The sequence below is a fragment of the Sceloporus occidentalis genome, unplaced genomic scaffold, assembly GCF_023333645.1.
Source record: "Sceloporus occidentalis isolate IW3139 unplaced genomic scaffold, rSceOcc1.0.p SCAF_59, whole genome shotgun sequence".
Taxonomy (NCBI): domain Eukaryota; kingdom Metazoa; phylum Chordata; class Lepidosauria; order Squamata; family Phrynosomatidae; genus Sceloporus; species Sceloporus occidentalis.
Genome location: NW_028317039.1, coordinates 1,741,330 through 1,767,500, shown reverse-complemented (window position 1 = coordinate 1,767,500; position 26,171 = coordinate 1,741,330). Strand labels below are relative to the sequence as shown.

General features: G+C 41.4%; 1 protein-coding gene across 1 annotated transcript in view; it reads right to left on the bottom strand.

Annotated features, from left to right (window-relative positions):
- LOC149287533 (mitogen-activated protein kinase kinase kinase 13-A-like) overlaps positions 1-24,267 on the bottom strand; it is a 36,100-nt gene extending 11,833 nt beyond the window's left edge. Inside the window, exons 1-6 of the mRNA XM_089492782.1 lie at positions 23,802-24,267; positions 14,122-14,305; positions 6,940-7,131; positions 2,713-2,871; positions 1,139-1,297; positions 532-640 (exon numbers count right to left, since the gene is read on the bottom strand). Coding sequence (XP_089348908.1) covers positions 532-640; positions 1,139-1,297; positions 2,713-2,871; positions 6,940-7,131; positions 14,122-14,305; positions 23,802-24,255 — 1,257 coding nt within the window. The 5' untranslated portion in view covers positions 24,256-24,267. The remainder of the gene's footprint in view (positions 1-531; positions 641-1,138; positions 1,298-2,712; positions 2,872-6,939; positions 7,132-14,121; positions 14,306-23,801) is intronic.
- Between the last annotated feature and the right edge of the window lie 1,904 nt (positions 24,268-26,171).

Here is a 26,171-nt window from a genome sequence, read left to right as displayed (position 1 = left end):
AGGCCAGGCTATTTTGTTCTTGTTTATATTACTAACTCGCCCTAAAATAGGGTAAATTGAGTTGTACGCATAATTTCACAATAATGATTTATTCTTTAGTTCTTCAGACATTAAAAGAAAACTTTTTTGTTTAGTAGCTCCTGTGTGTATATATATATATATATATATATATATATATATTATATACACTAATTCCTGCTAATTATTTACAAAGATTTAATTAAACATGAAGAGAGATTAGACTTTTGACCCCTGTGGCTCTTTATAGCATAGCCAGAGTCAAAGAATTTTAAAATTGTTGAAGCATAAGAAAACGGTAAATGGATAGACCATTTTGATCTGAATGAAGCAGAAAGCAGAGGGGAACATGAAAGCACTAAATTAATAATGCTTGAGAGGCGTAGGAGGAAGGTCAGAGTTTGCACACATCTTAGGTATGTACATAGTTGTGCTTGTGTCAGATTGTGCCCCATACAGTGCTGCAGTAATCTAATAGTAGGGACTGACTTTACTTGTTGTAGATTGCCCTACCTGTGATTTAAAATATGTCTCTTGAGGTGCGCCCAGAACATCAGATGACGCAATGTCAAGGTGCATCAGAATCTGTCTGAATGATGGTCGGTTGCGAGGTTTACTGTGCCTGTGGGATGAAATCAGTACACAAAATATATACTGTGATACAAGCCACAGCTTCTGCAAAAGACAATGCACATCTGTTTTCCGAATGTCACCAAATAATCTGTATGCTGAAGGCAACCCTATTTTGCATTGGTTGTTTTTCTATGCACTAAGATAAACAACATTATTTTTTTTTTAAACATTGGTATAATTATACTCACGTGCATGTGGTAAAGGGAGGGGCAAATAATAGAAGTTGCATAGACCTGTCTCCTAAAAACTTGTACTGACATCTAATAGTAATTATTTATTAAGGTATCAGTGCAGACAATTACACTACACACAATGATAAATATCTAAAGAATCAATTTATTTTACATTTATTTTGCATTCTTCTCATCCACCCTAAACCAGTATCCTGTTCAGAAGGTTCAATGCAAAAGAAAAATAATCTACGCTGCTGAAATGAAACTCCAACAGACTATATTGCTGCCATAGAAGAGATAAAAATGGTTCTTACCATGTCTGTTTCATGAGGATTTTGAATCCATCAGGGCAAGTTGAGGGAACGGGAAGGTGAAGGCTGTTGCTGCCAACACCCCAAATAATGGCAGATGAGTCTACATCCTTGTAAGGGATCTCTCCAGTAAGCAGCTCCCACAGCAAAACCCCAAAAGACCTGCAGTAAATTACCATGTGTTTAAGCATTGGCATTCCAACAGTACAGCTCAATGGCTTCTATCTCTGTCCCTAAATTGTATTAACACGAGAATATTGTAAAATGCCTGAACACCACAACCATTTACCTTTATTTTAAAAATCTAACAATAAGATGTACAACCCAATTTATTTCCACCAATACATACCGTATTTTTCGCTCCATAAGACGCAGTTTTTTTCCTCCCAAAGTAGGATGAAAAATCAGCCGCGTCTTATGGAGCGAAGATGCAGGGAGGGGGGAGGGGGGGGGCGGGCAACGATATACCGTATTTATCGGCGTATAACACGCACTTTTTTAACTAAAATCCGGAGCTTAAACCCTACCTGCGTGTTATACGCCGATAAATCCGGGGTCGCAACTGAGGCAGGCGGCGGCGGCCGCCAGCAGAGGAGTCCTGGATTTCTGCCAGTTAGGGGGGGCCCAAGGGGTGCCGAGCGGTTGCTGAAGACAACCGCTCGGCAACTCTCGGGCCCCCCTGCCTGACAGATATACAGGAATCCTTTGCTGGCGGCGGCGGCCGCGGCCGCCGCCACCGCCACCGCCGCCTGCCTCAGCGCTTCAACTCCTGTGTTGGAAGCGTTTGTCTCGGGTGCCGGCGCTTTACGCTGGGCGCCGGCATATGACGTCAGACGCCGGCGCTCAGCAGTGAAGCGCCGGCACCCGAGACAAACGCCTCACGCTTCCAACACAGGAGTTTAAGGTAAGTGACCGGGGCGGGGGGGGAGATCCTGAGAAGGGGGGGTTAGGGAGTTAGAGGGGAGATCCTGAGAAGGGGGGGTTAGGGAGTTAGAGGGGAGATCCTGAGAAGGGGGGGTTAGGGAGTTCGAGGGGAGATACTGAGAAGGGGGGTTAGGGAGGGAGGTCTTACTGTGTGTGTCTTACTGTGTTTGTGTGTGTGTCTTACTGTGTGTGTGTGTGTCTTACTGTGTGTGTGTGTCTTACTGTGTGTGTGTGTCTCACTGTGTCTGTGTGTGTCTTACTGTGTGTGTCTTACTGTGTCTGTGTGTGTCTTACTGTGTGTGTCTTACTGTGTTCATAGCTTATTCAGTTATTGTAATAAATATTTTAGCCCATTTTTTAGCTCAAAATATTTTTTCCTTTTTTTTCTCCTCTAAAATCTAGGTGCGTCTTATCAGCAGGTGCGTCTTATAGAGCGAAAAATACGGTATATTTCATTACTCCAGTTTATTGTCCAGATTAGTTTTACGTTTTTTACTCTAATAACATGGTAACCCCTTGAGGCCGAGGACACATGGGTGTATGTTTGAGTTTGGGAGGGGGGCACTGATGGATTCCTAGGGATACTTGACTAACAGTCTCAAAGTCACAAAAACAACACAAAAGCAACAAGCATGACAAAATGGAGTACTCACCAGATGTCTACCTTCTCAGACACAGGTTCATTGCGGATAACTTCAGGAGCCATCCAGGCCACGGTACCAGCAAAGGACATCTTGGTGCTCTTGTCACTAAGCTCCTTTGACGTACCAAAGTCAGAAATTTTCACTGTATCTGTGTGGGTGACCAGGACGCTTGAGGGGAGTGTGATAAATAATTTGTCAGTGTTTATTTATTGCTCATCACTAATAAAACCAAAGAACAGAACTACTGGAAAGGAGGAGGGGGCATAACTGTGCTGCGCACAGTTAAATTGTGTTCAACATAATGTAAATAAGAGCAAGCAGTTTTGTGCGAGCTTTAGGCTCAATTTAGATACATCTATTACATGTTGACATGTAATAGATCGATAGTTAGTATTCTAGCAGTTAGTATTACATCTCTGGTTCTATGGAATGTCTCAGAGAAAAAATGATAAATGTTTCCCAAGGCAAAGTAAATACTGTTCAAAATGTAACTATAACAATAATACATATTGGCCTTGCTATAGGAAATATGTCCTTATATCACTGGTGGACTAGACTGTTTCTTTAACTTAGCATTTTTTTTTCACATTTATATACACATAAAACTATTAAGTAATGTGTTTTTTCTTAACCACCTTTCTTAATAGTTTACTTTTTCTCATAAAAAACAATGTGTTTTAAAAAAAAAAATCCTTACTTGTCCCAAAAAATTTAATTTGTGTGGGTAAACTAAATGAGATGGAAGTAACAATTGAAGACAGACATTTTTTCCTTTAACCCCTTCGTGACAAAGGCTGATTTTACTTTTTGTACCCTTCGTGACAATGGCCGTTTTAACATTTCTGCGCTGCTCGTGTTTAGCTGTAATTTTCTTCTTTCCCGTTTACTGAACCCACACACATTAGATATTGTTTTTTTCAGGACAAGAAGGGCTTTCTTTAGATGACATTGTTTTGATTGTATCATATTATTTACTATTAAAAAAAGTATAAAATATGGTGAAAAATTTAGAAAAAAATTACTTTCTAACTTTTAGTTGAAAAAACCTGCTAAATAGATTCTACTATTTGTCCTGAGTTTAGAAATACCCAATGTTTTTATGTTTTTGTGCTTTTTTCTACACATTATGGGGCAATAAGTACAGATAGCGTTTTGCTATTTCAAAGCCATTTTTTCCGAATCTGGTAATTCTTCCCCCCATGTGCCATTTCGGGTATATTTGAAGCCAGCCAATGCAATTTACCCCATCAAGTCATATATTTTTGAAAACTAGACAGCCCAGGGTATTCCAAATGCTAGTATTTTAACCCTTTCAAAGCACTAATTCTACCATCAGCCTTTGTCAAACTTTATGGTAGTAATTTTTTTTGCATTTGTTTTTCCACACACATTTTACTTCAGGTATGAATTAAAAGGTTCTCGTATATGTCACTATCACAAAACACCCCAATATGTGTTCAGCAACATCTCCTGAGTACAGCGATACCTCACATGAATGATTTTGCCTGGCTGTTTGGGGGCAAAAGGGCCACATTTGGGGCATGCGGATTTTTCAATGTTGAACTTTGGCATTTGGGGATCCACTGCCCATGCCCTATTTGGTACATCTTGGAGCCGGGCCATTTCAGTGTGCCCAATAAAGCCATATATTTTTGAAAACTAGACACCCCAGGGTATTTTAAATGCTGGTATTTTAACTCTTTGCATGCACACATTATACCACCAGAATTTTTTCAAAGTTTGCAGTAGTATTTTTTTGTGTGCATTTTTCCCCCACACACCTACTTTATGTATGAATTTACAGCTCCTGGTTTATGCCAATATGTGTTCAGCAACATCTCCTGAGCGCAGTGATACCCCACATGCATGGGTTTGTAATTTTTTGGGGGAACTAAAAGGCCACATTTGGTACGTGTGCATCTTTCTAATTGGAAATTAGATGTGTGGCCATCCTTCCCCCCGTGTTATTTGGGACATTGTTGAACCCGGCCAATTCAATTTACCCCATCAAATCATACATTTTTTAAAAGTAGACACCCCATGGGCATTTAATATGCCAGTATTTTAACTCTTTCCATGCGAGAATTGTTTTAAGCTAATATGCCAATTTTAGGACTTGCTCACAAAAATATATTTTTTATATATATATATATTTTATTTTTTTTGCCTTTTTAAAAAAAAAAAAAAAATTTCAACTTGAAGGTTCCCCTGATAGTGACATCAGTGGGAAATTATTTTTACATTTTACTGTTTTTTTACTATTTTTTTCTAATTATTATTAATTTTATTTTATTTTTTAATTTATTTTTTACTAATCACACTGTGATTAGAAAGCTGTGCTCCATTGACTTGCATGGTGAATGCAGTACCTGTATTCAACCTGCAAGTGGAGCCAGAGTTCTCTAGATGGTCTGGAGACCATCTAGCGAACTTTTTCACCTTTATTGTTTTTTTTCCAGGGCCGCCGCCATCTTGCAGATGGAGAAGATCACCGGCAGCTGCGGCTGTGACCGCTCTCCGGAGCGGTCACAGCCCATCGAGAGGTAAGTGTTTGGTGTCGCTGGATGCCTCCTGATCGAGGAATTCCAGCAACACCATTTAAGTTTTTAAAATGGGCGTCCGCCACCATACAAAGTTTGGCGGATGTTGACGCCCCGGGGAGGGGCCAGAGATGGTGCAGAAAGCGAAAATAGATGGCTTTCTGCACCCGTTTAAAGACGTGCCGGTCCTGGCACGTCATTTGTCGTTAAGGCCTTGATTTTCCGCGACGTGCCCGGACCGGCAATTGTCATCAAGGGGATAAATGGGTGTGTTTCCCGTTGTCGTCAGCGGGGCCGCCCACTGGCGTCAGTGTACAGTCCTAGCCGGAGCCGAGAAGTTCCCAGGTATGCTAATGTAGCTTATAGATCATTTTCATTTGTATTTTGTTGCTTTTTCACTCTTACTCACGCTCTCTTATTAACTATTACAATCTCTCATACTATCACTCACGCCACTCTAACTCACATTCTCTCACTCGCACTATTTAATGCTAAATCACACTTTTACTTACTGTTCCCCAAAGAAGGCTTAATAAAATGCAGTCTTTGGGTTTGGATGTAAAAATAGCTGAATGGGTAAAGCAATAGTGATAGGAGGCAGAAGGCTGTATATTCAGAGGAAATACTTAGTGGGGTACCATACTTTTTAATATTTTAGTAGTAATTTAACAGAAAGTCTACAAAAGGTTTGCAATAGGGTAGACATTCCAGATGGAACAACTCAAATTGGTTTAAGTAAATTAGAAGAATGGTTGATAGTGAGGCAGCTGTAGTTTAATGTTGATAAGTGTAAAAATAATACTGCCAGTGACAACAGAAGAGATTGACTTTTAGATGTAATTCTTACTGATAAATTAAAGGTAAACAGAAAAAGCAATGAAGCACCTGAAAATAGCAAGCAGAATGCTGAGTTGCATAGGGAGAGGCATTAGTAGCAGGAACAGGAAGGTAGGGAGATTGAGCCTTGTAATGCGCTCCCCACCTGATGTCCCTCTCTTATTCAGACTGGCGCACCTAGGCGCACCTCTGCATCTGAATTTGCATATTTTGCCTTCTCCCCACTGCAAAAAATTACTTATGCAAGCAGCAGCCCTAAAGGGTTGATTACCAGCTGTGCTGGTAAAATAACAGTAAGTTGGCAACCCTATTCATGTTGGACTCTTTGGGATTGATGAGAGTTGTCCCAAAAGCCAAGCATCTTATTATTAGAATACATTTAAAGGGATATACAGAGCTGGTGGTATCTTATACAGTATATAATACTTTGCTATCACCACTTTATTTTTAAGCCCCTCAGGACAAAGTCATTTTTAAAATTACTGCCATGTCCTCGTTCAACTGTAATTTCCCCTCATTTCTCATTTAGTGTACAAACACAAAATATATATACATGGGGCTTTATTTTAAACAATTTTCAGCTATAAAATCCAGCATTTAGTATATGATTAATGATTATTATTAATTAACAACTCAAGACAGGGCCTACTGTTGTGTTAAAAATATATGCGCCAATACATCTTCTTCCATAAAAGCATCAAACTTCTTTGGACTGCTTATCATTTGGATCAACTCCTTCCTTTGGAAGCAAATTGATAGTATGAAGTTATTCACAGTGTGTCATCAGATTTGCAGGGCTAGATAAGGAGGCTGGTTTCACTATTCTCAATAAAGGCCGTTTCACATTGATGGAACTCACTTTGGTGATTTGAGGTCCCGATGGATGATCTTGTGCAAGTGGAGGTAGTTCATGCCACTAGCAATGCCGGTTGACCAGTCCACTAGCAGTTTGGGGGTAACTTTTCGCCCAGCCCGAAGCACCTCATATAGTTGACCATGAGCACAGTATTCCATGATAAGGCAATAACAGGGGGCCTGTGTACAAACGCCTCTGTAAAATTGAAATAATATATATAAATCAGAAGAATAAAAATTAGATTAAAAAAACCTGTAAATTGAAAGGAGTGGCATGATCAAGGAGCACAACAGACTCAGTCAAACCCAGTTATCTACAGCTGCATTTATTATTATGAATAATGGATTAATTAAATTTTTGGTTCACTGCAATTTTAGTGTACAATTTGTCACATATTCTACACCCATATTTCTTTCTACAATATTGTCCTCAAGAGATTAAAAAAATACATCTTGACTTCAGAGCAATCATATTTGCGAAGGATCAACATTATCCATGCTAAAGTTAACTAATTAATGAATGCCTGGGATTGCTATCAATGTATTCAACACTTTTCACTTGATAATATATTCCACATTATCGCAGCATTTACTGTAAAAACGACTTTTGCTTTACTTTCAAAGACATCTCTCTGTATCGCTCATCATTTAATGTCAAATACTCCCAGATCTTCAAGGCAATTTTTGTCATATAAATTGGAAGATTTTTTTGTCTTTACTTTGACATTTTATAAAAGTTAAAATAGACCCGCCATTCTACTACTAATGCTCCCGTTTTGTCTATATCCCTCTGCAACAAGATGACCTTACATTACATTTTAATTAATGTTCTTAGGTAAGTACAAATCACAAAAACGAAACACGATAATACAAAAAGAAACCTGATCGTGGGAATGCTGTGTCTGGACATGCATGTTTTATAATGCAGGGGTTTAATAGTTTTGAAAGCCCATCACACATCAAATATGACATTGCAGTCTTGTTCATAATAAAGCAGTCTTATTGAAGTATAACAATGTAAAAAATAGTCAACTTTTCTTATTTTCATAAACTTTTAGCCACTTCAGTATTATACACGTACCAGCCATAACATTAAGACAACTGATAGATGAAGTGAATAACACTGATAATGTTATCATGGCACCTGTCAGCGGGTGGGATATATTAGGCAGCAAGTGAACATTTCGCCCTCAAAATAAATGTGTTAGAAGCAGAAAAATGGGCAACAGTAAAGATCTGAGCGACTGTGACAAGGGCCAAATTGTAATGACTAGAAGACTGCAGCTCTTGTGAGGTGCAGTGGTCAGTACCTATCAAAAGTGGTCCACGGAAGGAAAAGGCGATAACAGGTGACCAGGTCATGGGCACCCAACGCTCATTGATGCACCTGGAGGGCGAAGGCCAACAGACGAGCTACTGTAGCTCAAACTGCTGAAAAAAATGAATGCTGGTTCTGATAGAAAGGTGTCAGAACACAGAGTGCATCTCAGTTTGTTGTGTATAGTGCTGCGTGGCTATATCAGGGTGCCCAAGCTAACCGATGTCTTCTGCCAAAAGCGCCTACAATGGGCACGTGAGCATAAGAACTGGACAACATTTTCTTTTACATCACATGGATGGCCGGGAGCATGTGCATTGCTTTCCTGGAGAACATATAGGGCTAGCATGCACGATGAGAAGAAGGCAAGCCGGCGGAGGCAGTGTGATACTTTCTGCAATGTTCTGCTGGGAAACCTTGGGTCCTGCCATTCATGTGGATGTTACTTTGGAGTGTACCACTTACCTAAGCATTGTTGCAGACCATGTACACCCTTTCTTGGACACGGTATTCTCCGATATAACAATGAGTTTGAGGGCTTGTCCTCTAAATTCCCCAGATCTCAATCCATTTGCGGGATGTGGTGACAAATAAGTCTGATCCATGGAAGCCCTACCTACAGGGCTTAAAGGATCTGCTGCTAATGTTACCACCATGGAACCACTGGGAAGTTGCAGGTTATCCTCTGTTGTATAATGTCATATTTAGATATTCCAAGAATGTCCTGGATAACTATATATGAGCAATTCCTATGAACCAGATACATGTTTCAAAATACGCCTGCAAAACCTTGTTTTACCCATTTTCTTTTTTAAGATACTGATATTTTATACTTTGCTAAATAAATAAATAAATCTTACACACAATACTTCTTACAGAGCTTGCATCACATTTTTTCTTTATCTGCTAGATTTTACTGTGCAGATGAAGGATTCCTAAAATAAAATATGACAACCTGTAATTTGTGTTTTAACCTGTCCCTTTCCCAGAGTTAAATATAGTTTATTATGGGCTATGTTTTGGTTCAGCCCCTAGAAAAAATCTAACCCTTTTAATCACCACATAGGAATTTTTCCGGGCAAAAAGTTGTTCCTCTTTAAAGCATTGCCAGATATATGGACTAAAGAACATGGAAATCTATGAAAACTGAGACAGATTGTAGCTCTGTTTAGTGAAGATGGTTTTATGGAGCAGATACTGCAGCACAATCATCCACACTGTGTCTCAAAAAACACAAATTACGAAACTTGCCAACCGCTCTAACCTTAAATGAACCAGGATGCATCATTTGCTGTTTACAGTACAAGATGAACAAACCAGATACAACTAAAAGACAAAAAATATAAAAATGTAGGGATTCAGGTGGTTGTGTTTATTGTACTTATTTCTGTAGGTCACATTTTATGCACTGCTTGTTATGTCTCGTTTATCCATGCAGAATATGATGGCATTATATAAAACAATAAATAATAATATGTTTATTTCAAGTACCATGCTGAGTTGTGTTATGACCGTCTAACAGTGCTGTAAAAAGACAATATATAAATTCAGCTACATTAAGCAGCCAAAGCCTTGCTAATGCATGGCATGTGTGTACAGACATCTGTGTACATTTGTGTCTGCATGCCCCCCAACCCGCTGGCCGGACTTTCCCAGTGGGGCTGCAGGTCTGTGGGCCGGGCGGCCGGCAGAACAACATTCAAAACAGCCGGTGAGCGGCTGAGAGCGGGAAGCCTCTTCTGGCCGCCGGCGCCTAATGAAATTAAAGGGGCTGGCGTGTAAGGGCAGTGTACATGTATGTGTGTGTGTGTGTGTGTGTGTGTGTGTTTGTGTGTAAGGGCAGTGTACGTGTCTATATTTTTCATTAAGGGCAGTGTACATGTATATGTGTGCATGAGGGCAGTGTACATGTGTGTGTGTGTGTAAGGGCAGTGTACGTGTATTTATGTGCGTGTAAAGGCAGTGTACGTGTGTATGTGTGTGTGTCTGCAGCTTTACTGTTGATGCACTTCCCATGACGCTCAGCCAGCATCATGGAAGTAGTATGTCTGGCTGAGCCTTATGGGAATTTTTAAAATGCATGCAGACTTGGATCCCCCCCCCCACACTTACCGGTACTTCTGAGTCCCCGGTGGTTAGTCCGGGCAGCGTGTAGAGCTCTACGCTATTTGCGTACACAACTTCCGCTGCAGCTGGGAAGAGGTGTGGTTAGTAGCGGGGGATGTCTGCGTCCATCGTGCAGACCTTTCCCGGCTGTCAGAGATCAGAGTTCCCCGTGATCTCTGACAGCCGGGGAAGGTCTGCACGATGGACGCAGACAACCCCCGCTGCTAGCCGCACCTCCTCCCGGCTGCAGAGGAAGTAGAGCTCTACACGCTGCCCGGGCTACGCACCAGGGACTCAGAAGCTCCGGTAAGTTTGGAGGAGGGAGGGGGAGGGAGTGTTAAATGGGGGGCATAAGGCATTTCTGGGGTAAGGCAGGGGGAAATAAAAACAAAATATTTTTCTCAATCATAGCTTTTATTAAAAAGAAATTGTTCACATAGTTTACATGAATTAACATTTACTGGTAAAACTTTTTTCCTATAGGGTCGTCTTATATTCAGGCTTTTTCTTTTTTTTTTTCCATAAATTAATATTCAGATTTTGGGGGGTCGTCTTATAATCGAGCAAACACGGTATTATTAAACAGTAATCTACATCCACCAAACTTGCCAGAATTGGGTAGGCATATGTAAATAAGATTACCAATGATTTCCTTTCGCCTCTATATCCACTTTAGCCATGGATCAAATGTCTGCTGTAATACAGCCTTTAAACAAAACTCAGGATCCAGATGACCACTCATGGACAGCTGTTTCTTACAGACACCCAATATTTCCCAAAAGCATATGTTTATGTATCTCTCAGGCCCCATCCAGGCTGTGGAGCTGCATGTCTTTTGTTTCCCCGTCTTGCTGTGTTCCATTTCTGGATTTCCGTATGTTCTGTCCTGAACCTCTGATTCCAGTCTTGCTCTTTGCTTCAGCTCCTGTTTCCTTTATAATGTGTGCCCCACCCATGTGTTCTGTTTGTCTCAGTCTGCAGTCTAAAGGTATGTCTCATTGCTATGTGTTTAGATGTCTTGTTTGGTTTGTTTAGTACCTCAGGGTTTAGAGTTAGGACCCACCGTATATTGCAGAATCTCCAATAGTTATCATACAGTCCTAGGCTGGTCCTGTGGTTTCTGTGTATTCTTGTCATGTGTTGCCTGGTCAGTCTTGTCAGCTCTGTGCTTTGTTGTCCTGTCCTGTATCCCTGGTAGAGGGGTATCCTGTCTTGAATCCCCGGTAGAGGGGTGTCCTGTCTTGAATCACCGGTAGAGGGGTGTCCTGTCTTGAATCACCGGTAGAGGGGTGTCCTGTCTTGAATCCCCGGTAGAGGGGTGTCCTGTTCATGTCGGATCTTGACTATTCCTTGTCTTGTTTCCTGTTGTGCCCTGTATTATGTATATCTTGTCTGGTTATGTTTCTTGTTTGGTCCCTTGCTCTGTCCCCCTTGCTTGCTATGTTTCTGCTATATACTCTGCTTAGCTTCCCTACTCCCAGCCTGCAGCATCCTGCACATGATTCCAGTGATATGTTTCATGCCTGCTCCAGGGTGCCTGCAGGATATGTCCAAATTCTGGTTACCATCAACTGCTATGTCAGTATGTGGCTGCACAACCCTAGATGCCCACCCCTGGAGAGTGCAGTCACTCTGCATTAGGCCCTGTCCTACTGCGCAATAACTCCTGCACTCTATCTTTGGGCGCTCTGGGTCATTACAGTTGTCTGTATGGACCCAGTTCTTGACAGTATCAAATGTAATATCACATTTTTAAAGATGCTCTTCATTTGCTACAGTACAGTAGAAATGCAGTACAGTGCACAAAACAATAGTATGGAAGACTCGAACAACAGACCAGTAAGACTTCGTCATCTTAATAGCATGTTATGTCTTTTTGCAGATTATACAAAGGTCTGCAACATGGTAGACATTCCCGATAGAACAACTCAAATGGCAAATAATGTAAGTAAAGTGCACCCGCAGTTTGTATTAATAAGTGTACAATAATGCATTTGTGATGTAAAAATCCCAAAAAGGAATATAGCATTGGTGGTACTGTCGGTGACAATGGAAGAGGGGGAGTTATTATTTCTAAAGATGATGGTAAGCGGACAATGCAACAAAGTGTCTGAAAATGCAAGCAGGATGCTAGGCTGCATAGAAAGAGACATTAGTAGCAGGAAAAGCGAGGTGATTATGCCACTTTAAAGATCTCAGGTCAGGCCTCACCTAGAGTTTTGTGTACAGTTCTGCCCCTTATTGGAAATTGATAATGATGTGCCTGTCAAATTGTATACATGCTCAGTTACTTTGCTGATCATTGCTGGATAGGCCAGCAAAGATTTTTTTCTCCACTAGTACCAGGTGCGTAACTAGAAGCCTCAGGGCCCGGTGCGAGAATCTGTTAAGGGCCCCCCCACCCCAACCCAATCTACCCCCTCTCCCTACCCCCCCTTCTCACTATCTACCCTCTCCCTACACCCCTTCTCACTATCTACCCTCTCCCTACCCCCCTTCTCACTATCTACCCTCTCCCCACCCCCCTTCTCACTATCTACCCTCTCCCCACCCCTTCTCACTATCTACCCTCTCCCTACCCTCTCCTTGCCCCCTTCTCACTATCTACCCTCTCCCTACCCTCTCCTTGCCCCCCCTTTTCACTATCTACCCTCTCCCTACCCCCCCTTCTCACTATCTACCATCTCCCTACCACCCCCCCCCTTTGTAGGTCACTTACCGTGCAGTCCTGTGGTGGGGGCGCGAGGCTTCACTGCTGAGCGCCGGCATATGACAGAAACGACGGCTTGGCACCCTTGGGCCCACCTGACTGGCAGAACTCCAGGGCCCGGTCGCAGCTGCGACCCTTACAACCCCGGTAGTTCCGCCACTGACTAGTACTGTTTGTACTGTCCACCCTCCTCCCAAGCAAATGATGCTTGGCTGTACCTCATCTATCTACTTAGTGGTAGAGAGGGTAAGCAGATTTAAAAGGGGCACAGGCAGGGATTATGACCCCCAACACATCAATAGGCAAGCATTAATTATTTGAATAGTGTTTATTAGGATGGACACATAGGTTCAGTGTCTGGACAAATTTAAGCAGGTATACATGGGCCCTATTCCCTGAAAATGTATTTTATTATATCCTGCCCCACCAAGGGTCCATGGGGATGTGAGATGAAATGTGAATGTGGCTTTAGTGAATTTGGAAATTGGACTGCAAAATTCAGCTATAATATATATAATAGCAATAACAATAGCTGAAACATAACAGGCCCTTAAGTAATAGTTAGTTTCGAGAGGTTTCATGAAAATGATGCATTATGCTATCTATGTTAGATGTATAATACACAGTTATTCGCTAGGCATTCTACCATAAGGAAAGAATCCAAAGAGACTGCACTGTGTTTAAATTTTTCTATGGTTCTTGATAGTACAGATCAGCACTTAACTCATTATCTGTGCTTTGCCTGCCTGCATCACAATAAAGCCGATGAAGAGAAATGGAGGTCTAGCTGTCTCAAGTGGGAGGAGCTAATAATTCATAATTTCCAGTTACTTCTTTAGTGTAACCAGACAGTTATGTGTTCCCATAAAAATACCTACAATAAGGATTAATTCAGCACGTGCAAAACCACTAATATCAATTACTGTTCTAAAATACATTATTTTCAAAGGGTCACCAAAGATTTAGAATCAGAATATTCAGAATTAAAATATTGCAATTTTCGTGAAATAACATTTACTGTAAAACTGTGATAATGGAGAAATAGTATGTACCTGAACGCAATGATGTTGGGATGTTTTAACTTCCGCAAATGCTTAATGTCTGTTTCCTTTTGCTCCCTAACTTTCTTGATGGCAACCTCTTCTCCTCTGAACTTGCCCAAAAAAACCGCGCCCTGGGCTCCACTCCCAAGCCACTGCAGCTCTGAAATCTCTTCAAAAGGAACCTCCCAGGTGTCTGAAGAAGAACATAGAAATGGGGTTAAGTAAGAGGAACAAGGAAAATTGGAACACAGAGTTTTCTAATATGTAGTAGAATTGTGCATAGGGTAAGCAGAGGTGAGCCTAGAGTTAGTGGAGTCTGGGTGCAAGTGTCCCACTCTCAGGGACGTGCTGGGGCGGGGGGCAATTGCCCCCCAGGCAGCCCTGAATCCGGGCTGGAGGGCTGGCCGGGTGGCCGGCAGACGAACATTCATGGCAGCCGCAAAGTTAAAAACGAAGCGGCTGCCACCGGGACTGTCCGCCATGCCGGTAGCGTACCTGGCGGGGGGTGGTCCGCCTGGAGTGCCGCTCACTGAGGGGTGCCGTCACGCCTCCAAAAACTATGCGCGGGGCAACTGTGGCTGTGCGTCGGGACTTGATGTCAAATCCCGGCGCACAACACTGAAGCCACGCCCACCGTCTTCCGCGCTCTCTGCACCGGAAGGACGGGACACAGAAGAGGAAGAAGAAGAGGAGGAGGAAAAGTGACAATGACAGAGGAAAGGTAGGAAAATATTAGTGTGTGAGAGTGAGGGGTGTTATGCTGTAGTTTATGATGAATGTTTGTGAATGAGGGTTTCAGATTGCATGGATGTGTGGGGGGATAGCATGGCATAGGGAGGCTGTCTAGGCATGATAGGAGTGTGATTGCTGTAACAATTTTTTTTTTTGTCCAACTGTGGTGTGTTAACAACACTTTTATTAAAAGTAAATTACATACCAAAATTGGACAGAAAAATTAAATAACAGTATTAATAGATATATATGATTGCAAACAGCAATCACACGCCTATCATGCTAAGTCAGCCTGGGCATCATAGGATTGTGATTGCTGTTAATTATATATATGTATATATATATATATATATATATATATATATATATATATATATATATATATATTAATATTGTTATTGATTTTTTGTCTAATTTTGGTGTGTTACTTTTAATAAAGTATTAAAAGTTATTTTTTTTCGTTTTTGGCCAAATGAATGCAGAATTTTCAGTTTCGGTCCAGAATTTTCATTTCGGTGCATCCCTACTATGTACTAAGCCAGTCACTGAAGTGTTAGGCCTACACCACATCAATGTTTGGCTTAGTATATAGTGATAGGGGTTGTACTGCAGTATTGTCAGTGTCTGGCTCAAAGTATAGGCACACACTGACGGTGGTACAGCGTAATCCCTAAGTATATAATGATAGCAGTTATGCTGTACCACCGTCAATGTGTGCCTCAGTATATAATAACGATTTTGCTGTACCCCTGTCAATGTTTAAAACTGCATAGTTTCTATGGTTAGGCAAAGTGTGTGTGTGTGTGGGGGGGTGGGGGTGCCACATACAGGATCTGCCACAGGTGCCAAATACTCTAGGTCAGGGCTCGACAAATCCCAGGCGCCAGGTCTAGGAGTTTGTCAGCCTCTTACATCCACAAAAAAATGCCCCCGCGTCACCACGCGGGGGCGCTGCTGCTGCTGTCTGCCCAGGAGTCTGGGCAGACAGCACAGCCACTCAGAGCCCGCACCCGAGCCTGAGATCACTCCCACGGAGTGATCCTGTAGGCTGAAACCGCGATTGCAGGAAAACCTGCAATATCGTTTTCAGCTGCCACAGGCAGCTTCAGGAAAGGGGGTTTAGTGTTGATTGGGTCCCCACACAAGTGTGGGGACCTGACACAACATCCCCCTGCTGCCTGATCGCTCCATGAGAGCGACAGGGCAGCATTAACCCCTTCAATGCCGCGATCATTTTAGGGGTTAATTCCCGTTTTGTATGGGGCTCTGCTGCTGGTGGTCTGCCTGGAAGCCCAGGCAGACCAGCAACAGCAAAAACGAGCCCCCACAAGCCCTTTGATGATTCCTATAGGCATGGAAGCCTACAGCAGTCATCAGACTCCCCCCTGCAATGGCTGGTCTATAGACCAGCAATTGCTTCCCAGCTGCCAGAGGCAGCTACAGGGACAGGGGAGAGGGTTCTTTGGTCTCCACATGAGTCAGCCCCAACACCTCCCTGCTGCCTGATCGCTCCATGAGAGCGACAGTGCAGCGTTAACCCCTTCAATTCCACAATTGTGTATAACACATTCGTGGCCTTGCAGGGGTGAACATTTGTCCCCACAAGCTTGTGGGGACTAAATATCAGTCAATGCTGTGCTTCAATGGAACATCAGCATTGAAAGCGTTAAAATAAATAAATAAATATATAAATATACATATATATATATATATATATATATATATATATATATATATAAAAAAAAAATAATAAAAAAAAAAACAGCACTGACCTGAAAGTGCAGGGTGCTTCCAGGTCAAATGCTGTGAGTTTAGTAAGTGGGCTGATGATGATCAGATCATTCCTGACCAACTTTTAGTTTAAAAAAATCCTGGCTCCTAACTTTTTTAGCTGGCGCCTAGATTCACAACAAATTTGTCAAGCCCTGCTCTAGGTACGCCCTTGCGTTGTGCGGCAGGCAGGCCCAATGGCCATTCCTTAGCTCTTCGTCCCACATCTTAAAAGGGGTGGGATAAAGAGCTGAGGCACGGCTATTGGGCGGCGCGGTGCGTGCACGCCAGCCGCTTTAATTTCATTAGGCGCCAGTGGAGTGACTGCCGCACGACGGCCGCTTTCAATGTCGCTCGCAGCCGCTTTGGTGGCGCAATGGGCCACTTGACTAGACTTTCCCCCCAGGCCTTAGGCTCCCAGCCCTCCCCTGCCCACTCTCGTAACTAAAACACATGGACATACTAGCGCTCACTCACTCTAACACCATACACTCACCACCCTTCGCACTACTAACCCTAGAATCAACCATGACAATTCAACACTATTCACTGACATGCACACTCGTACTCACTTATACACATACTCATGCTAAAAACATGCACTAATACACAAACACTCAACACTCTATACTGACACACACTCATACTAACACATATACTCTAATACCATACACACCATATGCTCACTCACGCTAACACTGCACACTAACACACACACACTTTAACAGCATACACATAAACACACTCCATCTTCTATGACAGGGTTGTCCAACATGCGGCTCACCGGACCTTGAGGTGCGGCCCGTGTGAGATCTGCAAGGGCCCTGCTGCTTACCTGTGAGTTGCTCGCATACACAGAGAGAAGTGTCTTTTGTACCGCACAGGGGAAGCGGAACCCAGCAGAGTCACGTTAATTGATGTCACGTCACATGACTCTGCTCCATTCCTGCCTCCTCAGTGCACTATAAGAGAAATTGCTCGCACAGAATGAGAACACACAATTTTTACTTATACAGAATCCGGAATTTGTATTTACTTCAGATGACAAAACTTTTGTGGCCCAGAAATCAGAGAGAGGAAAAGTAAAGGTTTTGTGTTATTTACTTTATTTCAATGGGCCCATGCGCATATACATTTCTGATGAAGTGGCCGACTGCAGAAAAAACTTGGACACCCCTGTTCTAGGAACTTATCCATGATGCTCACATAGTTCTCTCCCTGTCCTTCCCTTCTTCACTCTCTCTTACAAATGCACTGCTGCTGCCCTACTAGCGTAGAGTCACGTAACCCACATTATGTGACCCAATGTGCACCCCTGATGGGGAGAATAGCAGCATTGGCTATATGTTCTATATGTTTTAAAGGGTTGCCACTAAGGTGACCACATGTCCCGGACTGCCCGGAACAGTCCCGTAATGATACTTTAAGTCATGGGTCCTGGGCAGCCTCAATCCAGGACAATGCATTAGTAGGGCAGCAGCAGTGCATTTGAAACGCCGTCCTTTTTTGGGGAGGGGGGGAGAGGGGTGCCGAGCGGTAGCTCATGAAGTTTTCAGCAACCGCTCTGCACCCCTCAGTCTCCTCCGCGAGGCTTCTAGCTCAGTCGTGGTGCCGGCATTTCATGCTGAGCGCTAAAATATGACGTCATATACCAGCGCTCAGTAGTGAAGCAGCGTGCACTCCGGCAGAGCACCTCCCCCGAGTTAGCCCCCCATATTAAGAATTTTAACAAAAGATCATTGCATTTATTAGATCAGGTTTGATCAACTGTTTTATTAGTTAGATCTACTCTAAAATAAGCAATATTAACAAACATTTTCAGGAGGGGAAAATAAGTAGCCAGCCCCCCCCCTTAACAAAGATTTCAACAAAATGTTACTGATATGATAGCTCCCCCCTCAATGGAAAATTTGATTTTTTTTTAAAATGGATTTTCGTAGATATTCATTAGATCCAGTAAGATCAACTGTTGTTTTCATTAGATCTATCACGCAAGAGGCGGTATTCACCATTCAATTTTGTATGTGGGGATGGGTATACTTATGGGTTGCCCCCCCCAACTGAAATTTAGCTTTTTTTTTTAAGGATTTAGGTAGATATTAGTTAGATCCGGTTAGATCAACAGTTTTTTCATTAGATCTATCACACAGGAGGCGGTATTCACAATCCTATTTTGTGTGCAAGGGATGGGTATACATACGGGTTGCCCCCCCTGTTTCCCCCCCAACTGATTTTTTTTTTATATTGATTTTGGTAGATAATCTTTAGATCCAGTAAGATCAATTTTTTTTTTTTTTTTTTTATCTATCATGCAGGAGGCGGTATTCACAATACTATTTTGTATGCGGGGGATGGGAATATATACGGGTTAGCTCCCTCAACTGAACTTTTAATTTTTTTAATGGATTTTGGTAGACATTCGTTAGAGCCGGTTAGATCAACTGTTTTTTTCGTTAGCTCTATCACACAGGAGGCGGTATTCACAATCCTATTTTGTATGCAGTTGGAGGGGAATACGTAAGGGTTGCCCCAACTGAAATTTGGAATGTATGTGCCGCTGAGCTCTACCTCTGTTCCATGGAATTCGGGGGTGGTCCGCACAGGGCGATTGAACAAGCTATACAAAGCTAAAAGACAGAAAATAAAGCGTTTAGGAAATAAAACCTACCCCCCTGCACACAAAATAGGATTGTGAATACCGCCTCCTGCCTGATAGATCTAACGGAAAAAAACAATTGATCTTACCAGATCTAACGAATATCTACCAAAATCCATTAAAAAAATCAAAATTTCAGTTGAGGGGGCCAACCCGTATGTATACCCATCCCCCGCACACAAAATAGGATTGTGAATACCGCCTCCTGCATAATAGATCTAACGAAAAAAACTATTGATCTTACCGGATCTAACTAATATCTACCAAAATCCAATAAAAAAAATCCAAATTTCAGTTGAGGGGTGGCCAACCTGTATGTATTCCCATCCCCCGCACACAAAATAGGATTGTGAATACCGCCTCCTGTGTGATAGCTCTAATGGAAAAAAACTGTTGATCTTACCGGATCTAACGAATAGCTACCAAAATCCATTTAAACAAATCCAAATTTCCATTGGAATATGTAATATCTCAGTAATTAGTCTAGATCTAACAAAACTTTTGTCTGATCAAACCTGATCTAACGCGGGGCTATCACAATGAGTAACATTTTGTTGAAACTATTGTTAAGGTGGGGGGCTGGCTATGGGTTAGCCCCCCCGAAAAAGATTGTTAATATTGCTTATTTTAGAGTAGCTCTAACGGAAAAAAAACAGTTGATCAAACCTGATCGAACAAAGATCTAACAAAATGTCAACCCTTTGTCAAACTGTGGTAGTAATTTATTTTGTGTTTTTTTATTACACAAATTGTACTTCAGGTATGGATGTACAGCTTCTGGTATATGTCCCTGTCACACAACACCCCAATATGTGTTCAGCAACATCTCCCGAGTACAGTCATATGACCAATGCATGGGTTTGTTGGTAGGTAAAATGCCACATTTGGGAAGTGCACCTTTTTTCAACTTGGAACTTTAAGATCTGGTCCTAATGCCCCCATGTCCTATTTGGGCCATCTTTGAAGCTGGCTAATTTAATTTACCCCATCAAACCATGTATTTTGGAAAACTAGACACCCCAAGTTATTTCAAATGCTGGTATTTTAACCCTTTCCATGCACAAGATTCTATCACCAGCTTTCGCCATAGTTTATGGTAGTAATTGTTTTTGTATTTTTTTCAGCAACATCTCTTGAGTACAGTGATACTACCCATGCACGGGTTTGTCTGGTTGTCTGGTTGTAGCTAAAAGGCTACGTTTGGGAAGTGCACTTTTTTCCTCATTTTCGTCAGTCTGTAAACAAAAATGAACCTGGCTACTCCAACTTACCCCAACAAACCAAGTAGACACCCCCGGAAAGCTGGGCTCCATTGACCTGCATGGTTGGATGCAGTACCTGTATTCAACCTGCCAGGGGAGCCAGAATTCTCAGGAGGGTCTGTTTATTTTTTTAAAGGACGCCTGCATCTTGCGAGTGGCAAAATCTCTCGCAGTGGTGGTTGCGACTGCTCTCCTTAGAGTTAGCAGTGTGTCCTGGGCTAGGTGTTGAGGGTCGCTGAATGCTTCGTTATTGAGGCATTTCAGTGATACCATTGAAGCTTAGGAGGCGATCGTTGACACGGGAGAAAACTGAGGTGGATGTGCATGTAGCACTGTGAGGAAAAACCACAAAGGTTTTCCAAAGCAGTTGGCCTACCCCAAGCAGAGACACAGCACTACCAGTGATCTATGCAGTAAGGAGCTGCTGGTCCTCAGCTACACGAAGGATGTGTATATCCCCCCACCATTCAGTGTGTCTTTTCCGGTAGCTGCTGCTTCCTGGCGGGGGGGGGGGGGGTCATGACAAAGTAACTTTGACCCTTGCCTTTTCCTTACAATTAAAGAGCCTAGCAGCTTCCGCTGTTGCTGACTTTACCATGTGACCAATATAGCAGCTTCTTACTGGCCACACAGGCCTGTCCTGCTGCTGTATGGATTAGTTTCAAGGGAGATCTCTTATCTCCCAGACCAGCCTATTTATACCATGAAAGCTGTGCCAAACTGGTTTAGGATGTGTTTCTCACTTTTAAGTCATGTAGCACAAAGATATATGACATCATATCCTGGTGCTCCACAGCAAGGACAGGGAATGGAGGACCCGGAAACTTGAACAACTGAACTGAACATGAAAGTAAAACCAGAAAGGACAACAAATCAGTATGAAACACAGTATTTAAAGATGACTAAAGAACAATGTAAGATTAAACATCTCCGTGATAATCTCTTAGACTTCCCACACTAGTGACTAAGAAGAACTGCTTTGGCACTGACAACCCATCAGCTGTTGTTTGCCTCTATCCCTCACTCCTACCTTTCCTTACTTGCCCTGTGCTGCACATGATTATCTGACATTGATACAGGCTGACACATAAACTTGTCACCCGACAATAAAACACTCTAATCTGAGCCTCTTGTTGCAGACAATGGGCATCTGAGAGGGACTTTTAACTATCTCTTCTCTGGAGTAACTCCTTTAGTCCCAAGGGTTTTTGTTAACTTAAGTACCGTAGCCACCATATGTGGGTTTTTTATTAAGATAACCCTTTTTTGTATTATGATGTACCCAAATAATTAACATTCTTTTTTTTTTCACAACAAATAGGGCTTTCATTTGAAACCATAGAAACATGCAACAAAAATAAGAGCCTTATATAGTATGCTATAGGGTAGTACTTTCTATAATTTTGGCTTAACAGGTTTGGGGGGGTGTAGCGAACGGGGGCAGGGTGGTTATACTTTTTACATGTTTTTTGGTTTTTTTTTATTATGTGATTATGCGATTGTGTGATCAGGCATGCCTTATGCAACAACTTGTCAATGCTTGTGCCAGCAGCGGTTACTAACGTTCGGTCAGCAGGAAACCAGTGATGCCAAGAGACAGCCTGATCTCCCGTGTAGCGGCAGGGAAATGTACCTGCTTCTGCAGGAAAGTCATATCGTACTTGTACGTCCTAAATGGCTTTTACAGAGAGCTTCTTTTACATTATTTGTACACCTTTAAAGGTTCTGAACACTATTACATTTGATGTGAAATCCAACACTAAAAACCATTATATTACTTTTGTTATTGATGATTATTAATATACTTTTTAACGTTTCACTTTAGATCTGACATAACGAAGGCCGTTTGGTCATATGGTTCAATTGGAAATGCACAAAATGGGATAATTCTGTTGAAACTTGCCGTTCACTTCATTATTTTAAAAGTTGGTAATCTATAGAGTTGAAATCAATGTTGTCAATAAAATTAACCTTATGTTACTAAGAGCATATGAGTTCAAGTGCCCTGTTTGATTGTGGCATACTTAGAGAGCAAAAAGTGATTGACACATATAATGCATATAATGAGGATACAAAGAAATTGAGAATATTCTAGAGCAGGGACTTATTTTTCTGTACCAGTTTGTCTAAATGTGTGTTGATATTATTGTCAGTCAGTTTTAACCCCTTCAATCCCAGGGGTTTTTGGTACCTCAAGTCCCGGGGCAATTTTGCTATTTTTGTTCTCTTTTCCTGTGAATAGTGTACCCATGTAAACATATATGTAAACTATATAAGGAGAGATAGAGCTTTCTTTTGATACCATATTTGGATGATTAGCTGAAAATTTTGAATGAGAAATTTAGTAAAAACTAGCAAAAATTAGAAAAAAATACCTAATTTTTTTGAAATTCTCCCTCTGAATCCTCACAAAATTAGGTAAAGTGATGGAAAATCCCCTCCAAGTTTATCAATTCAGGTGTCCTGATTTCAGAAATATCTAATTTATATAGATTTTCCATACTTTCCCAGCACTTATAGGGAACATATTAGAAGGTGTACATTTTTGTGTAGAATTTTTATGCTTAAGGCTTAACGGGTTTGGGGGATGTGAACGGAGGGAGGAGGGTTATGCTGGGTAGATGTTGTGCTAGGGCTATGGGATGTAAGGTTTTTGACTTTTTATTCTCTTTTATATATATTTTTTTTTAAATGGTTAGAGGTCCTCTTAGGGACCTCTTGAACATGTTGCTAATGCCAGTGATGTCACAATGACATCACTTAGCTCACTTTATTTTTTTATTATTATTTATATTATTTTATTCTTTTTTTATGTTTTTTTCCCCCTCTTTTTCTGTTTCAGCATGGGAGGAGGGTGAGAAACATGGTTTCTCACTCTCCTCCTCGCGATCCCCCTGAACCGATCAAACTGATCTCCATGCAGGTCCTTACAGACGTGCATAGAGATCACAGGGTCTGTGCCTCATCAGGCAATCCGGAAGGGATCGGGCAGTTTAAAATGTAACAGCTGTTACATCAGATCAGACAGCAGAAAGCCGGCGATGCTGGCTTCAGCCGTCAGGGGGGAGTCCAGGCTGTCAAACGACTGCATTCTTGGGATGCGTTTTTTTGGCGTACTGGTACGTCCATAGAGGACTGAAGGGGTTAATGTTATTGTAATAGTGCTAAGGAATCTGATGCTCTATATAGTAAGTATAATTACTCAATACATAGTTAATAGTGCAGAAACTTGAAACAGTGAAACAAGTCAGTCTTGCAGCATGTCTCACCTTGTGGTTGTAGTTTGTAGTCGGTAGAATAGGCCTTCCCAATGATATTCCACACAGGCCTTAAACAGCCAAAAAGCCCCTCTAGGAAGCCACCATTTCCACTCCCAGAGTGGCTAAAATGTATTCTGATGTCCTCAGTACCACTGCTGTTCACTCCATCTCCTGAATGACTGCTGCCCTGGGGTGGAACATTCTCTGCTTCATCCTGGTCTCTTATCTGCAGGACGCTGTTCTCAAACTGGTCTCGGGAGTCCTCACTGATGGAGGTCAGGACAGCAGCAGTGATCGGGCTGCTGGCATTCTCCAGGCCATCATGCTTATCTTGAGTTTCTGTAAGGTGGTGGCTGGGGTTGGTATGGTCACTGAATGTTGCTATATAGTCTTTATCATCCCTTATAGAATCAATTAAAAACTTGGGAGGTGACCAGCTCAAGGGCTCATGGGGACTTGCCATGGTACCATTAGTTTGAATGGAGCAATAAACCTCCAGATTCCACCTCTTAAAATAATTTCTTCAACTTAACTTCTTCCTGGTGTGTAGGACACATGCACCTATAGAAAAAGAGCAATTAGTAAAATATCAACCACACTTCCTAAAACATAAACACTTGATGCATTAAATATTTACATTTTAAAAATATATACATTTTATCATTTTCATTCAAATTTTTGTTGAGTGTTTTCTATAAAAAAAATGACCAAAATAAAGCGTTGTATTCATCGATGTAATCTATTTTCCAAGATCTCATACTTTTACAGTGGTAATTTAATATATACTATATATATATATATATATATATATATATATATATAGAATTGTGCATGTTCAGCTTTTGGTCATGTGGCTTCCCTGAAAACATGTCAAGCCTATGTATTTGGAGCACCACTTTACCTAGAAGATGTTACTTTACACAACTTGCACACACTTGATATGCAAGAAATCACCGTAATATTGCAAGCTAGTATAAAAAAAAAATGCAGATGACAAAATTACCCTAGTGAATCACCATGAGCTGCCTACATTTAGAAACATATACTTTGTACCGTGGTTAATATGCGGCCACAACTACCTTCTAACCCCCCCCAAGAGGAAGTGCTATGCACATGAGGTGGGTAGTAAATCAGGACCAGAAATTAGTATTTTTGGGGTGACCTTCTTCAGTTTCTTTAACCGGATTAAAATTGGACAAATGGCTGTAATTTTGCTATGCTTATTAAATGATGGGGACATACATTTCAAAAAGTATCAAAAGATTGAGTTCCTAAAAGAAAAAAAAACACTATATATAAACACGTTGTTGTATAGTAAATTAAAAAGATGCAAAGCAAGGTTGAACAAATATATAGGAAATGCAAAGAAAAAATAAACTCACAAAATTGTGGATAGCCCTGGTCAAGAAAATATTAAACTAAAGAAATTCCAATCTATTCACAAACTGCAAGTTTTACATATACAGTCATGTTAAAAAGAAAGTACACCCTCGTTGAATTATATGGTTTTACATATCAGGACATAATAACAATCCCCTGTTTCTTAGTAGGACCACAGATGAACAACAACACATGACATATTCCACCATTTTTTCAACAAAAATAAAGCCAAAACGGAGAAGCCATGTCTGAAAAAATGTCTGCAACCACAGGACCTGGTAACCTTGCAATCATTAAGTTGACCATGAGCTCCTCTGTATACCTATCTAGAGTCAAATGTGAGGCCATCTGTCTGACAGTTTAAGCTTAGGTGAAACAGAACAATAATGCCAAGCACACCAACAAATCTAGAATGGATGAAAAAGAAAAGAATCAAGGTGTTACAATGACCCAGTCAAAGTCCAGACCTCGACCTGATTGAAATGCTGTGGCAGGACCCTAAGAGAGCTGTGCGTTAACAAATACAAGCAAACCTTAATGAACTGAAGTAACGTTGTAAAGAAGAGTGAGCAAGAATCCCTCCACAATGATTTCAGAGACTGATACAGACATACAGAAAATGAGTACTTCCAAGTTATTTCTGCTAAAGGTGGTTCTACAAGCTATTGAATCATAAGATATACCTAGTTTTTCACACATGGCTTTTACATTTTGGCTTTATTTTTGTTGAACAAATCATTACAGATTGTAATATGTTAGGTATTGTTCATCTTTGTATATACTTAATTTTTTGACCTGCTGAGGAACAGACGATTGTCATTATGTCTTTATATGTAAAACCATAGAATTCAAAGAGAGTGTACTCTTCTGAAACAGTGGCACTGAAAAAAATAGTTTCTTTAGGTTTTTTTTGTTTTCGATTTGGTGTGTTTATTTATTAGCTGTTCTGAATGCTATACACAAAGATTTGCTAACTGGGTAGGCAGTATTTACCTTATA